The sequence below is a fragment of the Poecilia latipinna genome, unplaced genomic scaffold (assembly GCF_001443285.1).
Source record: "Poecilia latipinna isolate Pla-1442-1.1 unplaced genomic scaffold, P_latipinna-1.0 Scaffold2424, whole genome shotgun sequence".
Classification (NCBI taxonomy): Eukaryota; Metazoa; Chordata; class Actinopteri; order Cyprinodontiformes; family Poeciliidae; genus Poecilia; species Poecilia latipinna.
The window spans coordinates 19,930-33,955 of NW_015115040.1; the positions used below are offsets into that span (position 1 = coordinate 19,930).

Here is a 14,026-nt window from a genome sequence, read left to right on the forward strand (position 1 = left end):
AGACCATGAAAAAAAAAAGAACCTTTAAAAATAAAAAAAAAAAAAAAAAAAAAAAATCCACCTCCGTGCGCTCGTGCTAAACATTTTATAGACCTCTGTCCTTGTGATTCAAAACTGCCAATCATGGCAGTTTTGAATCATTTACTTTGGGAGTTCCTGGAACGTTATGTTGAGTTTTCTGCTTAGATTCTTAAGGTTTTTCTACTTTCTGTGCCACGTCACCTTCTCTGCCTTCTTACTGTTGAGTTTTATGACGTTAAAGAACTTTGCTTTTCTGTATGTTTTGTGCACACACATTTAACGAGAGTGACAGTGAACTGTGGAAGGAGCAGAATGATCACCAAGTCATACCCAAAACAGTGAGTTAGCATGCTAAAGTTAGCTCACAAAGTTAGCATTGCAAACTTTAGCCTAGTGAGCTATGTAGCATAAAACTAGCAGGTTTAAGAGAAGAGTTCATTGTAGACTGCTGTAGAGGACACACATCTGAAGTGCCATGGTACATTTCATCAATCAAAGAGCATTTTATGGTGCTTATAATTGGCATATTCTTACACCGAATAAATGTGGAGTGTAATTTGCTTTAGGCACAAACATGAACTGGATCCTAGTAACTTTAAGGAAAAATTTAAGTCGGCATTAGCATACACCTATTCTCAAACCATCTAACAAAAATCAGGACATTCTTGTTTAAAATAACTAACTGTATAGTCTGTTGTGACTGGTGTTTGTGTGTGGATGTTATGGTGACATTTTCAGATTTTGCCAGCAGTACCCATTTTAAAAACAGGATGTAAACCAACTATACCTGTAAAATATAATTTATATTAAAAAAAATGCAAATATAAAGCCATTTCCCTTATGTGAACAAAAACTAGATTTGAGACATCAACACCTCGCTGAGACTTCTTGGAGGCACTGCATTATGTGAGCTAATGCTTAGCTATTATTTTTTTATACAAAGTAAATATGTAACTCTTGTGGATTTAGTGAGTAAGCACACTGCAGAAAATCTGTACAACATTCAGGCGTCAATTAATCAAACTGACCGTTTATGAGAAATGAAACAATCAAAGAACAAAATGTAATAACCTTTTCCATAGATATCACATTCAGACAATTAATATTATATTACATTAGACCTTAAAGCCATTTTTTAAGAGTTTGAGTAAGAACAGTGCAACAAAGCATAAACTCTAAACCCACCGGTCATATTACTATGTGTATATAAATGAATGTTGGGGGTGTTAATGCTGTAGGATGTAACAGACTGTCCCGGTAGGTGTCTGCGGCTCCTCGCCTCACTGCCTGGTTTCTCTGGACAACAGCAGCCTGAGCTGCGGCTGTGATCCTGTTGGCCTCTCACAGACGTTATGCTAAGCAGCAAGGCACACGGTTGCATGTTAAAGAGCTACACACCACGGACGTTTAATATTCCAGTCCAAAAGATTCTCAAAGACTTTCGGCCCTGATATTCCTTCCCGGGTGGCTAGATCACACTTTACATACACGACTACATGGCAGAAGTCATCATCATCTACAACTCAAACACAGGATGTGAGAAGGAAGGAGACATTCGCTCCAGACACAGAGTGTGAGGTGTAGACGAAATCCTGCCAAAACACATAAAGACACAGCAACTACTCACTGTAAATCCTTCACAGTCTGTAAGATCACTCTACTCTAATCCCTGTAATTAAGTGTTCGATAAACACTGAGCAGGGTGCCAAGAACTCTGAACCGGTGAGTTACTCACAGGGCTCCACGCGTTGTTTAGATCTGTTCGATTCTGAAATATGGTTTTCTTTGATCTGCGTTTTTGGATTCAGGTTAAATCCATCCTGCTGTTACTTTTCCAGCGTCAAAACCCCCCCCAAAACCTTTGTGTTTTTCAGAAACGGTGCTGCTAGCTGTTGAAGTCAATGTTTTGACAGATGAAAGATGAGCCAGTCGCTGCTGGTGTTTGCGCTGATTGCCAGAACTTCTCAGAAAAGCCCACAGGGGATCTTTAAAGCGCTCTTTCTAGGAGATACACACACATTCTGCACGGTGGATTCCCAATGCAGTCCTGCTTGGGCTGATAAGAATTAACATTTGGATCAAGTGGCACGCGCACACACACACACACACACACACACACACACACACACACACACACAGCACACAGCAACCGCCAAAATTCTCTGTTAAAGTTCAGAATTGATACTTTGTTCCTCACGGTGGAAACGTCGGAGCGTTCCTGTCGTCAGCGGTGTCTCTCAGCTAAACGTGTGAAGAATTTCTCGTCTTTCAGAGAAGTTCCTCTGTTAAAGCCAGGCCCTGCCTACAATCACGTTCGTCTCATGCTGTACGGTGGCTCCGGTCCAAAATAGACTGTGTGAAGTCACATGGCTTGTGTGATTGAGAATGTGTGAGTCCACCCTCTCTTTTCTGCACTGAGAGGAAGCGACGTTGACGATCAGAAGCTGTGAAGAAGGGAGATGACAGTTTCAGCTTCAGCTTCTGCTTAGCCTTCAAGCTGGAATGTGCTTATCTTGATTTGCTGCTGTTTGGCTCTAGTGTACGATAAACATGAATCCTTATGAATTAGTTTTTTTCTTCAGTTGGGCTGTGAGTGATGGCAGTGCTCAGTTCTGTAGGACAACGTTCCTTTAAAACACACTCAGAAACTGACAGGCACCAGCAGGTAAAGTCACACACTCTTTCTATACTCCATCCGAATCCCTCGAACGAAAAAAGCAACCGTGTGAACAGTCAAACTCACGCGCTCTGACTGCTGTCTGGTGAAAAGCAGGACTATTCCTGCAGGTTGTTACTGGAGAAGAAACTGGACGTCTCAGATACAGTTTTGGAGACGCTCCTTGACGACGAGCCGTTGGAAGTCAAGTCCATGGTGGAACTGTGTGGCTGCACGCCAACGGCAGCCCCTCCCGGTCCAAGACCTCCTCTGACTTTGACCTTGGGATGCTCTGCGTCCTCTCCGACATGAAGGACAGTGGAAACGGTCGTCTCCATCCGGCTTCCCTTGTAAACGCTGGTCTGGGTCTGCAGGTACCGAGTGGACTTCAGCTCCAGGCCTTCATAGGAGCCTGGAGGGACACAGGGGCAGCAGCGGAAGGCTTGTTTGAAACCAGCACGGAACCTGATGCAGAAAAACAGAGAGAATACAATTAGTTACTTAAGCTGCAAAATATTACAGCTTGCCACTGTAGTCCTTTTGAAGTAGTGCTGTCAATCAATTAAAAAATTTCAGACTAATCGCGCAAAGCTGGAAATACAAATATGCACGCAATTGTGATTCTTGCAGAAATGGTGCCCTGGGGAAGCTCCAACCAATTAAAATGCAAGAAATTATCTGATTGATTATTTTTTGTAGCAGAAAGCAAATAGTCTAGTCTCACAATACCCAACAGCAACTAAGGGAAACTTACTCCCCTACTCATATATGGAAGTAGTAGCAAACTTGTTCAGGGAACAACTGACAGATGAGATATATTTTATTTTCTAGTTCTTGGGTACTTCACCCACTTGTGAAGCCACCCTGGGCAACTGCCCATATGTACGCACGTTTTAAAAAAATGTTTAAGAAAATATTTTAGTGTCTCAAACCAAACATGTCTGAAGATTCCAGATATTTAGATCCAGTAAGTGATTTTAGAAATGTCCCTCTCCATTCATTTCCTGTGGAACTTCGTGCAATGAGGCGACAGTGTGTCCCCATCCATCCGAGCAGCTGGTGTAATTCATATGTGAAAATTTTAGTTCGTACATGTAGATGTGGACATGCGGGCTGGCGACGCAACACAAAGAAGTGAAAAACATTTTCAACTTTTGTTGCTGTCTGTCGTCACGGAAAAGTTTCACTTTTGGCTATTGAAAACTGGTGGGATTTGTGAACTGACATTCACCATTACCAGGCTAGCAATTATTAGCAATACAAGCTAGTAACCGTTTCTCTGTTTTGCTCCATAAAGCAATTGGCTACATGTTCTCTAAAGGAGATTAGACTGAGTAGGTGAAGGTTTTTAGAGACACTTTTGTTTTTAAAACCAGATTATTTTTATCTTTATCTTTTACTTACAAGCACCCATGTTAAATTTTGAAAAGAAGACTGGCTAGTGAGAAACTGTTTGGAGTTCCCATTTAGATTTTCCACTTTTAGAGAACTTCCATCATATCTAGTCCAAAATATCCAAGTCCAGATTTTAAAATGTCTGTGAAGCTTGGCAGAGTCGACGTTGGGTGTGAGCGTGTGACTGGCTGCAACACCTCCTGAGGTAAATGCACTTTAAATTGACTGATGCTATCAAATGTTGATCATACGCAATAACGTCACATGTGATCTGAAAAGTGGTGCCCTTGGCTTCTCAAAACTACATTTAAATGTAGCCTTTGTGCAAGTTCTTCGTCAGTTCATAGACAAATAACCAACTACAAGTGTATATAGGAGGGAAACACATTACCTAAAGGGTAGGTACGGATCAAGAAGGAAGCTCAGAGGGGACAGGGCTTTCTCTGTCATGGGTCCTAAGTTATGGAATGACTTGCCTTTGCACGTTAGAGAGACCCCTTCACTGTCCACTTTTAAAGCTCGTCTTAAAATCCATCTATTTTACTTGGCTTTCAACTCCAGCGGGATCCAGTTTTAAATTGTATGTTTGTTTTTAAACTGTAAGAGTTTTTATTTTTTTATTGTTATGTTGTGTTTTAATGTACAGCACTTTGTATCAGCTGTGGTTGTTTTAAAGAGCTTTATAAATAAAGATGGTATGGTATGGAAAAACACAAATGAGATTACCGTCAGATACCACTTCTTTCAACATGTACAGCCTAATTTAAATGCTTCTGCTGCAGCAAGGGAGCATAATAGACCAATTAGTTGCTAAAGATCCAGATATTTAATTTAATGGATGAAATTGAATGTCCTCAGTGGACAATGGCTCTAAATTACCACTGCGCTGTGCTTTTCTGGCAGTGATTAGGGACACTTTTTTGGTAAGATAATAATCACAATAACACCATAAAATGGAAGCATGGGTGGCCCGATGCGGCGCATTCAGTGAGTGATTATTCAAAGAGCTTGTAAGGAAGCTTTAAAACACCGACATTTTCGTACCTGGAATCGATCGTTTACATAACATACAGCAAGTAACACCTTCAGATTTGGTTTCACTTTGTTAATCCCAGATTAATAAATTAATGTTACACTTGCTCGTTACAAAGACTAAGCTCTATATTATGGTTAATAATACATTCAAACAGATTAGTCTAGTCTCTGGACTAAAAGAAAATATGTGACATGCTTAGTTCTTCAAACTTGTGTGCTATGTTAGCACAGTTGTGTCCTTTCAGATCTCTTTGTTGTTGTTTTTGTGGTCAAACTGGTTCTTACAGTTTTTTTTTGGGTAACACTTTATTTGAAGGGGGGTGAATAAGACTGTCATGACACTGTCATTAACATGACATAACACCTGTCATGAACATGAATAAGCCTTCATGAATATTTATGACTGTTGTCATAAAGTGTCATTTGGTAAATTATGACACTTTTAATACAAAGTTGACATTATTCAAAATGTCTTTGTTATGACAACTTGACTTTAACCAAGAAATCATTACTGTTTAAACTTTACCTTTAATAACAAAGTTACCTAATTTTTAAAGTGCAATCATTAATACTTTTATAACAAATTTATATCAGTAATGATTTCTTGGTTAATGTCAAGTTGTCATAACAAAGACATTTTGAATAATGTCAACTTTGTATTAAAAGTATCATAATTTACTGAATGACGCTTTATGACAACAGCCATAAATATTCATGAAGGCTTATTCATGTTCATGACAGGTGTCATGTTTATGAAAGTGTCTTATGCACCCCCCTTCAAATAAAGTGTTACCTTTTTTTGTTTAATGAATGAAACAGTAATTTATAGATTCTGTATCCACTACCTCTGTGTGGTTTGTTGGGTTGGATCCAGTGGATGATTATTCAGAGAGCTTAGCTTAGAAAGGAAGCTTTAAAATGTCAACTCACGCAGGCAGACGACTTGGACACGGTGTTTACATCAACTCCATCGTGATGAATTACTACTGTACATACTTCACTAGATGAGTAAAAAAAAAAGAATAAATGGCAATAGCAGTTCTCGAACTGTCTGACAGCACAAGCAGTCTAACCAAAGCATCTCTGTGTCTGTTAACACTTGAAAAGCTGTTAGAAAACAGACAAAAATAACTTAGACATTCCACTGAATCAGAGGATATGCAAGGATGATCTTCTGTTCAAAGGTTTTTACAGTGAGAAAAGATGTGAACAAATAAAGAGAGGGTTTTTTTGTAAAGAAGGATGACAAGATGAAGAAAACAACCTATGACAGAGAAGGGGGGATGCTGATGGGTGATGGGTTTTATCTGAAATGAGCCGAAACCTGCTGGTAACCTGGACAGAAACAGTGACTCAGCCTCAGCTGATCCAACCCACATGTCTGCCTTATTAGGACTGAATGAATTTCCTTGGAGAACACAACTAAGTGTGAAATCTCATTTCACCAGTTGCACAAAGACAAATGGCTGGAGGAGAGAACAACGGGAGACGATTAAAGACAACAAACAGAGCCGACCATCTGTCTCTGTTTTGCAAGAAAATCAAGACTTTGGATTGATATTTCAGAAGTTGGATGCTATGTGCGCTACATTCCCAACGCCCACTCCTCACGTTTAACCAGCTCCTGAGATCATTTAGAGAGTTTGATGTTTATCCTATCCTCTCTCTGTTTTTGGAAGCTTTCAGGCTGCTGACAGATTCCTGAACGAGTGATTCCAAAGTGAGCATGAGCAGTCTCTCTCTCTGCTGCGCTGAATTTACAGCAACTTGTCGCTGAAGCTGAAGTGTTTCATGTCTTGGATCATAAATTGTGTGTGTTGTGGGTGACATGGGTCTACACGTGAGCAGTCGCAATCTGTAGAACAAGTTCTGGGTTTTAAGGTCTTTGAAGCGAATATAGAGCCGTCTGTGTACAGTGAGTGTGCATTGGGATGAATTCAGTGTTCTGATCCGGTTTAAATGAAGCCGTTGTTCATGAGTGCAGAGCCACGCCATTTTTCAGCTTGTTCAAAAACATCTGATAATTAAAAACCTGGTGATCAAACTGTGTATGCTACAGCACCAGTTATGTAGACGTGTAATCCTGATTACCTGGGGTATCTCCTCATGACACTCAAATAAAAGACATATATTTAATAGTGGCATATGGGTAATTTATAAACTGCAATCAATGGCAAATATAAATAGTGATTCCTATTTACTTGCGCTGTTCACAGGACTCTATAAACTGTGTTTACATCAATGTTTTATATAGGCATTTTTGATGGATCTCATTAGTAAAGTTTGATGGAAATGGCAAAGTTTGAAATAACGTTTTTCAGTTTTGCAAAAAAAAAACTTTTTTACACTCGCTTGAAGTAGTTTTTGGCTTTTATGAAGGAGAGTTAATGGACCAAGAGAGAGATGGAATCACATAGCTAAAAGTAGTTAGCCTGGCCACTCGGGTCATTTAGCAACTCTCACTTGTTTCTGATTCGTAGCTGAAACATCATGAGTTAAATGTTTGGAAATCAGCATTTTGCTTCAACATTTCAGATCAGCTGGTTGCTTTGAAAGAGCTACTCTGATATTTTCCTGTCAAAAGAAATGAATGCATACGCTATCATTTTTGCTTCCGCCCTGAGATGAGATTCCACTACTTCTGTATAGAAAAACTCATTATGAATAAGTTGAAGAGCAACCTTCAAAGTTCTTCAAAGAAACGCACAGACCAAATCATAACCACCACAAACATACAAACCTTCGTGAGGGTTTCCTTCAGGCTGTTTTCAAATCAGTATTCGCTGAGACGACATGGTAAACATACGAGGCTTTATGAAAATGAGGTGTGAATAACAGATTTCATGTGTGGAGGTGCTGACTAACCTGTCGTTGAGGCAGCAGTAAATGATGGGGTTGTACATGGTGGAGCTCATGGCCAGCCACATGATGGCCAGATAAAACTGCTGGATGTACGTTTCTTCAAAGAGCTCAGGGAAGAACTGGTGCAGCAGGAAGTAGACATGGAAGGGCAGCCAGCAGATGGCAAATGTACACACCACCACAATCATCATCTTCACCACCTGTTGGACAAAAGACAGCACGAGAGTGGCATCAGGAAACATTTCTCTGCAGCAGGATACGATCTGAAAATGTTGGAACCCTTGATCTGAACAGTCTGGTTGGTTACTGATAACTTTCAGATGCCTTTTTAGGAGAAGTTTGCATGTACGGTTAAGCCTCGAATTATACACACCCATTACTTCCTGTGTAGACTTAGATGGAAAATTATTTAATGCAACCAAATCATCACCCAAATGACTGAGTGATGACACTAAGACTGGGGATTCCTCTAAGGTCCCTGATGTTGTAAAGGACTTTATGTCCAGAAGTTCTGGAAACATTGAAAACATCTAGGGAACAAACAATGGAGAACCGTCCCAACGTCACTGTTTACCTTATGGAGATGAATCTTTCAGAGAGGTAGTCTACGTTTACATGAGACCACTGCCTGGAAACTGGTGGTATTTTCGGATGCTGATTAGGAAAAGGCTCCATGTTTAAATGGCAACCACTAAGACGCCTGGGGTCAGCTGTAGTTGTCATGCCAGGCCACTAGATTGCGCTGTCATTTTAGCATGTCATGGAACGCGCATGCACTTCCGACTCTTAGCTTCCACCTCATTTTAAACCCGTCTCCCATTAACTAAGTGTTCATGTTCATGTTCCTTGTCCTAAACAAGTAGCACAATGCTAGCTGCCATTCTATTTGTTGTTTTCTGATTGTGAATGCATAGAATAAACCCTGTTCTGCGCATGTGTTTTTTCACACATGTGGAGTTCTACTCTGACCTGGTTTCAAAAGATGAGTGTGAGTGACTCCTGTCACTAGTGTGTAAACTAAAGGCTGGATCGCAACAAAAAACCTTGCAGGTTAAATGAAGAGCCTCTTCACGTAAATGGGACCGTAGTGTGCGGACAACAGGAACCCAAATCTTTGCTTCCTACTGTATTAGATCTAAGATTAAAGAAGAGAGACATTACTATCAACAATGTTACTGCTGGTGTTGTCAGTTTTCTATTAATGTACAAAGATTGCCTCTGTACAAAGAAAGCTGTGGTTCATTGATTTATCTCCGCTGAGGACTGAGCTCTCACTCCGTTTCCAAAGACAAACCTCTCAGTTTGCCTAACAGGTTGCAACAAAACTTGCTGTCAAGAAAAAAAAAAAGAGAGAAAATCTCGGTTGGTTTGAACTCTCCACTGTCAAAATGAAAATGTTATGTCTGTAAGCGCATCATTACTGAGAGCAGACAATAACTGGCTCTGCTGACTGTCAATGACCTGAAAAAAAAATACTGAGAAATGAAACAGATGTGAGAGGCTGGCTCATTAGAGCAGAGGGTGGATCAGAGTTTTACTGACTGGAAAAATATGTGCATTCAAAGATGACTAAACTTTACTCAAAACCATTTGAAAAGTGCAGCAATGGCAGCGGTTCAAGATAAGAATCTAAATGTCCACTAATCTCTACATGTCTATGCAAAGCCATCATCCAGAATTTTAAAGACACTGGGAAAAGAAAGATATGTGAAAATGACTGCAAAGAAAGTACCAGGTATGTCGGTGAAAATGGACTGAAGCAAAGCAGTGGGTAAAGTGGCTGTAGGTAGTTGAAAGGAACGGACAACAGGTGGGCTAGAAAAGCACCAGCAGCACGACATGAAAGCAACGAGCGCTGGCTTCAGTTCTGTGGTACAAGCATCATTATTTTATGTCAAAACAAAACAAACGCAGCAAGACTTGCAGTCACTGCTGCTGAAGGAAGGAAAGTACAGACATGAATAAGGAAAAAAAAAAGCATTCAGATAACATGAACGTAGTTAGGAGTCAGAAATGCGGGGGGTGGAGGGTACCTTGCGCTTGGCAGTGAGCTGCTCCTTGTAGCGGTCGGAGGAGTCTCCTGGGATTTCACTAGCCCAGAGGTTCAGGCCCACCACGAGGTAAGCACAGCCCATCACCAGCAGCGGCAGGAAGTAGATCAGGATGGCCACACACACATGGTATCTGCAACACACACACGCACACACATCTCTGGTCAAACCGGAAATGCAGAAGCAAAGCTGTGGTTTGATGAAGGGATGATTATCTTCTGCGTCGAGGCGTGCGATACTGCATATCGGTATCGATCTGATAAGAATACAGGGCCAGTATCGATACTTATAATGCATATTGGTATCGATCCGATAACAAGTGAATATGTGGCCAGTATCGATACAGATACTTTTTATTATTTGGGTTTGCTGTATTTAACTTCTGACTTCCCGGTGTTTGTGTTTTTTTTTTGTGTGTGTTTTTCCCATTGAATTATTTTGTTAAAAGCTAGGGCAAAATTTGTACAAAGTGTAAAGGTGTCTGCAAAAATATATTAACTTGATAAACAGAAACAATAGAAAAAGAAAAAAGAATGGGTGCATTTTGCCTAAGACAAAGCACAAAAGTAATATAATTTGAGAGGAAATCTAAAGCATTTAGTTATCCTTGAGAAACTTCAACACAAAAATAAAATAACATTTCAACAGGGAATATGTAGCTAAAGTAGCAAACTTACCACACAAGTATCGATCCGATACTGACTTGGTATCAATATTTTGGATCAATCTACTCGCCTCTACACAGAAGTGTGTCTGATGTGTGATCATTACACAGCCTTCCCTGGTAATACAGATGCCTGTTGTTCTTGTTTAAGTCAATGTTTGATTCCTAATCTTTCTGTCTCTGTGTCTAAAACTAACTTTTCTCTGTATCCTCACACTGTAGTGTAAAATAAGGAGAAGAACAGCAGCAGTGACAGCGTGCAAATGTATGACAAAACCTCCATTCAAGACAAACAAGTTCAAGTACAGGTGAAGATTGGAAAATGTGAACAAGCTGAACAAAAACCTTCATTCCTACTAAAAAAACGGTAACACTTTATTTGAAGGGGGTTGAATAAGACTGTCATGACACTGTCATTAACATAACACCTGTCATGAACATGAATAAGCCTTCATGAATATTTATGACTGTTGTCATAAAGTGTTATTCGGTAAATTATGACACTTTTAATACAGAGTTGACATTATTCAAAATGTCTTTGTTATGACAACTTGACATTAACCAAGAAATCATTGCTGTTTAAACTTTACCTTTAATAACATAAAGTTACCTATTTTTTAAAGTGCAATCAGTAATACTTTTATAACAAATTTATATCAGCTCCATGACGAGGAGAATTAGCATTTTGCCTACAGGACAAAATGCTTCATTACAAAGATAATGTATTTGCTGAATAGGTACTGGTGATCCACCACAATTACTTTATATTTGTTAACTCAAAAACTGCTTTCTGTTAGACGACACAACTAAAAACAATGAAAATGAGTCCAAGTATATAAGGCATTTAGGCTACTGAGGGTCCTGAACTTTAGTCATAGACAGTTGGAGTGAACTCCCTGCCCAGAAAATCTGATAACAAACGTCAGATTTGTTTTGAGGTCAGGGGAGTATCAGAGTCTCTCCCCAGTTAATTAAAAACTTCTGAAATCGTTTTTTCTTGAGCCAAAACTCCAGAGACAAAGCTCTTCATTAGAATCAGTCCTTATTGACGTGTTAAAAACACAGTTGGTCTTTTTTAATTCTATTTAGTAATTTGGTGTGTGGCGTCAGGCACAGCTTCTCAACAATGTTTGTCCAGTGAATTAAAATCCTTTATGGGATAATTTAATATGACAGTTTAAGCATGGAGCTAATGACTTGCTTATCTGTCATGGACACACTGCTTGATCCTGCTCACTAAGTGGAAAGTATTTGCTTTCTGCTGAGCATGTGCGCGTCGAAATGTCCACTAAAATGTCTGTTAAAATGCACAAAATTGTATCCTATCTTTCTGGGCTTCAAACAAGTAAGTATGTTGTGATTAACTGAGTTCAGCAGGAGAACAGTGCCGGACTCTGTGATCCACAGGGAATCAGTCCATTTCTCCCCGCTGTCCTCAATGTAAAGATAAGCCCATCAGCCCACTTTTGTGGTAATTAACCACAGTTATGTTAATTCCCGTTAAATATGCAGAGGCACAAGAGAAATCAAAGCACAAATTACAACATGCTGTGGTGCGCACTCCCACAGACAATATAAAACGTGCTCAGCCCATGCAAAATGCAACAAAAACTGTGTCCGCTCTTCAGCCAGAGGCTTCTCATTCTGTCTGTAAGCTTGTAAGATGGAAACATCCGTGATGTTGCCTTACAGGTGCAACTGACCTGTACGGGTTTCAACAACAGTCTCCTAAAGCAAACTCAAACAACAACTAAAGAATAGTGACCGATATTTGCTAAGAAGAAAACATACCAAATTATTCTTTGCATGCACGTTTGTATACGTTTTTAAAATGTTGAAACTTCTTTTTGGAAAATTAGAATTTTTTAATTTTATTTTGCTTAAATTCTACATAGATGTAAAATAGAGAAAAAATACTTCTGTCAGGTGATTAAGTGAAATGTTTAACCAATTTTTTCAAGTCTTATATTTTATGTCATTAGCGGGCCAGTATTGGTTTTGCTTTATATCATGTTATGTTATTCCCTCATCAAGCACATACCTTATGTATGTATGTTGCCTTGATTATTTCAAGCATGTTTGAGAAATCCTTTAATCTCCATGGCAACCATTTGACTGTGTACAATGCCTGAGTGGGCCTAGCTCCGCCTTTGAGGACAAAGCTCCTCCTCACAGCTGCACTTTCCAAGCTTTTAATTTTTTTAAAGCATTGATTGGCTTCAAAGTGTGTCAGATAAAAGTTATCAAGCTGAAGTCAAATAATTCACATTTTATAAGAAGTTGTCCAATCCCTCAATATCAAACAGGAAGCTGTAGCAACTCCTACAGACAAGGTCGGAGCAGAACCAGGGTAAAAGTCATTTCATCGCCGCTTACAACTTTAATTAAAAATCTATTCAGATATCCGTTCCTCGGACAAATTTACCTTTCAATGAATACAATTGAGTTGTGTTTATTGTGATTTTTAGGGCTGGCCACTGACATGCTTAAAATGGTTCAAGAAAAGAGCAGCAAAATCTAATCTTTCTGTAATTGTGAAGCAAACAGCCAATCATCCTGCCAGACCACTGCGATTAAAGGTTCTACAAGCGTTCTCCGCAAGGCTGACAAAAATCAATTTAAGAGAAAGCAGAAGCTGCTGAAAATCCACTTAGCTGCCCCAGTGTGATTTGTATGCATGCAAGAGACAAATGAGCTAAGAGGAGAAGACTTCAATAAATTTGTCTTCATGAGTTTTTTTTTTTTTCTTGAAATATATTATTCAGTCTGAGTCTCGGATGTATTTGCTCACTTGAAAGCAACACAACAACGCTAAATTCTTCAAAAGTTGTTCAAATCTGCTTTCTAAAAAGGTGTGAAGTTTCTACGTGGCTTGAACACACAAAGTCAGTACTTTTGTCACATTTGCCTAAGACGGACAGGAGCCACACAGACGCAACTGATGGAGGCTGATTAGAGGAAATGATAAAAGAGGATGAAGAGCAAAACAATCTCAGCTTTCTGACTTCTTATGTAAAACTCATTCATGTCAGAGTGGATTTCCAGAACCAAAGTCCAGGTAAACATGCCATGTGTTGGTAAATATCTGTCTCTGTACATAGTATCTGCTTTTCCATTACAAATGTGCACACATTTATTTACTTTTTATGACCCGTGTGTTACCGTGACAGCTCTGGTGGAGCCAAAAAGCAAAGCAAAACAAAACAAAAAAAACCAAAAAAACAACAACTACATAACAAAACAAAATCAAACCGAATGCAATGAAAAACTAGTTTCCATTAGTGGATACATGCAGACTGAGAAGCCTGAGCTGACTTTGAGTAAGTAATCATCTTATCATCT

General features: G+C 39.4%; 1 protein-coding gene across 2 annotated transcripts in view; it reads right to left on the reverse strand.

Moving 5' to 3' along the window:
- Positions 1-1,035: 1,035 nt before the first annotated feature.
- The window catches only part of tacr1a (tachykinin receptor 1a), a 52,585-nt gene continuing 39,594 nt past the window's right edge, over positions 1,036-14,026 (reverse strand). For both annotated transcript variants that reach the window (XM_015019385.1, XM_015019384.1), the window contains 3 exons: positions 10,003-10,153; positions 7,973-8,169; positions 1,036-3,142 (listed from right to left, as the gene is read on the reverse strand). In XM_015019385.1, coding sequence (XP_014874871.1) covers positions 2,797-3,142; positions 7,973-8,169; positions 10,003-10,153 — 694 coding nt within the window. In that variant the 3' untranslated portion in view covers positions 1,036-2,796. The remainder of the gene's footprint in view (positions 3,143-7,972; positions 8,170-10,002; positions 10,154-14,026) is intronic.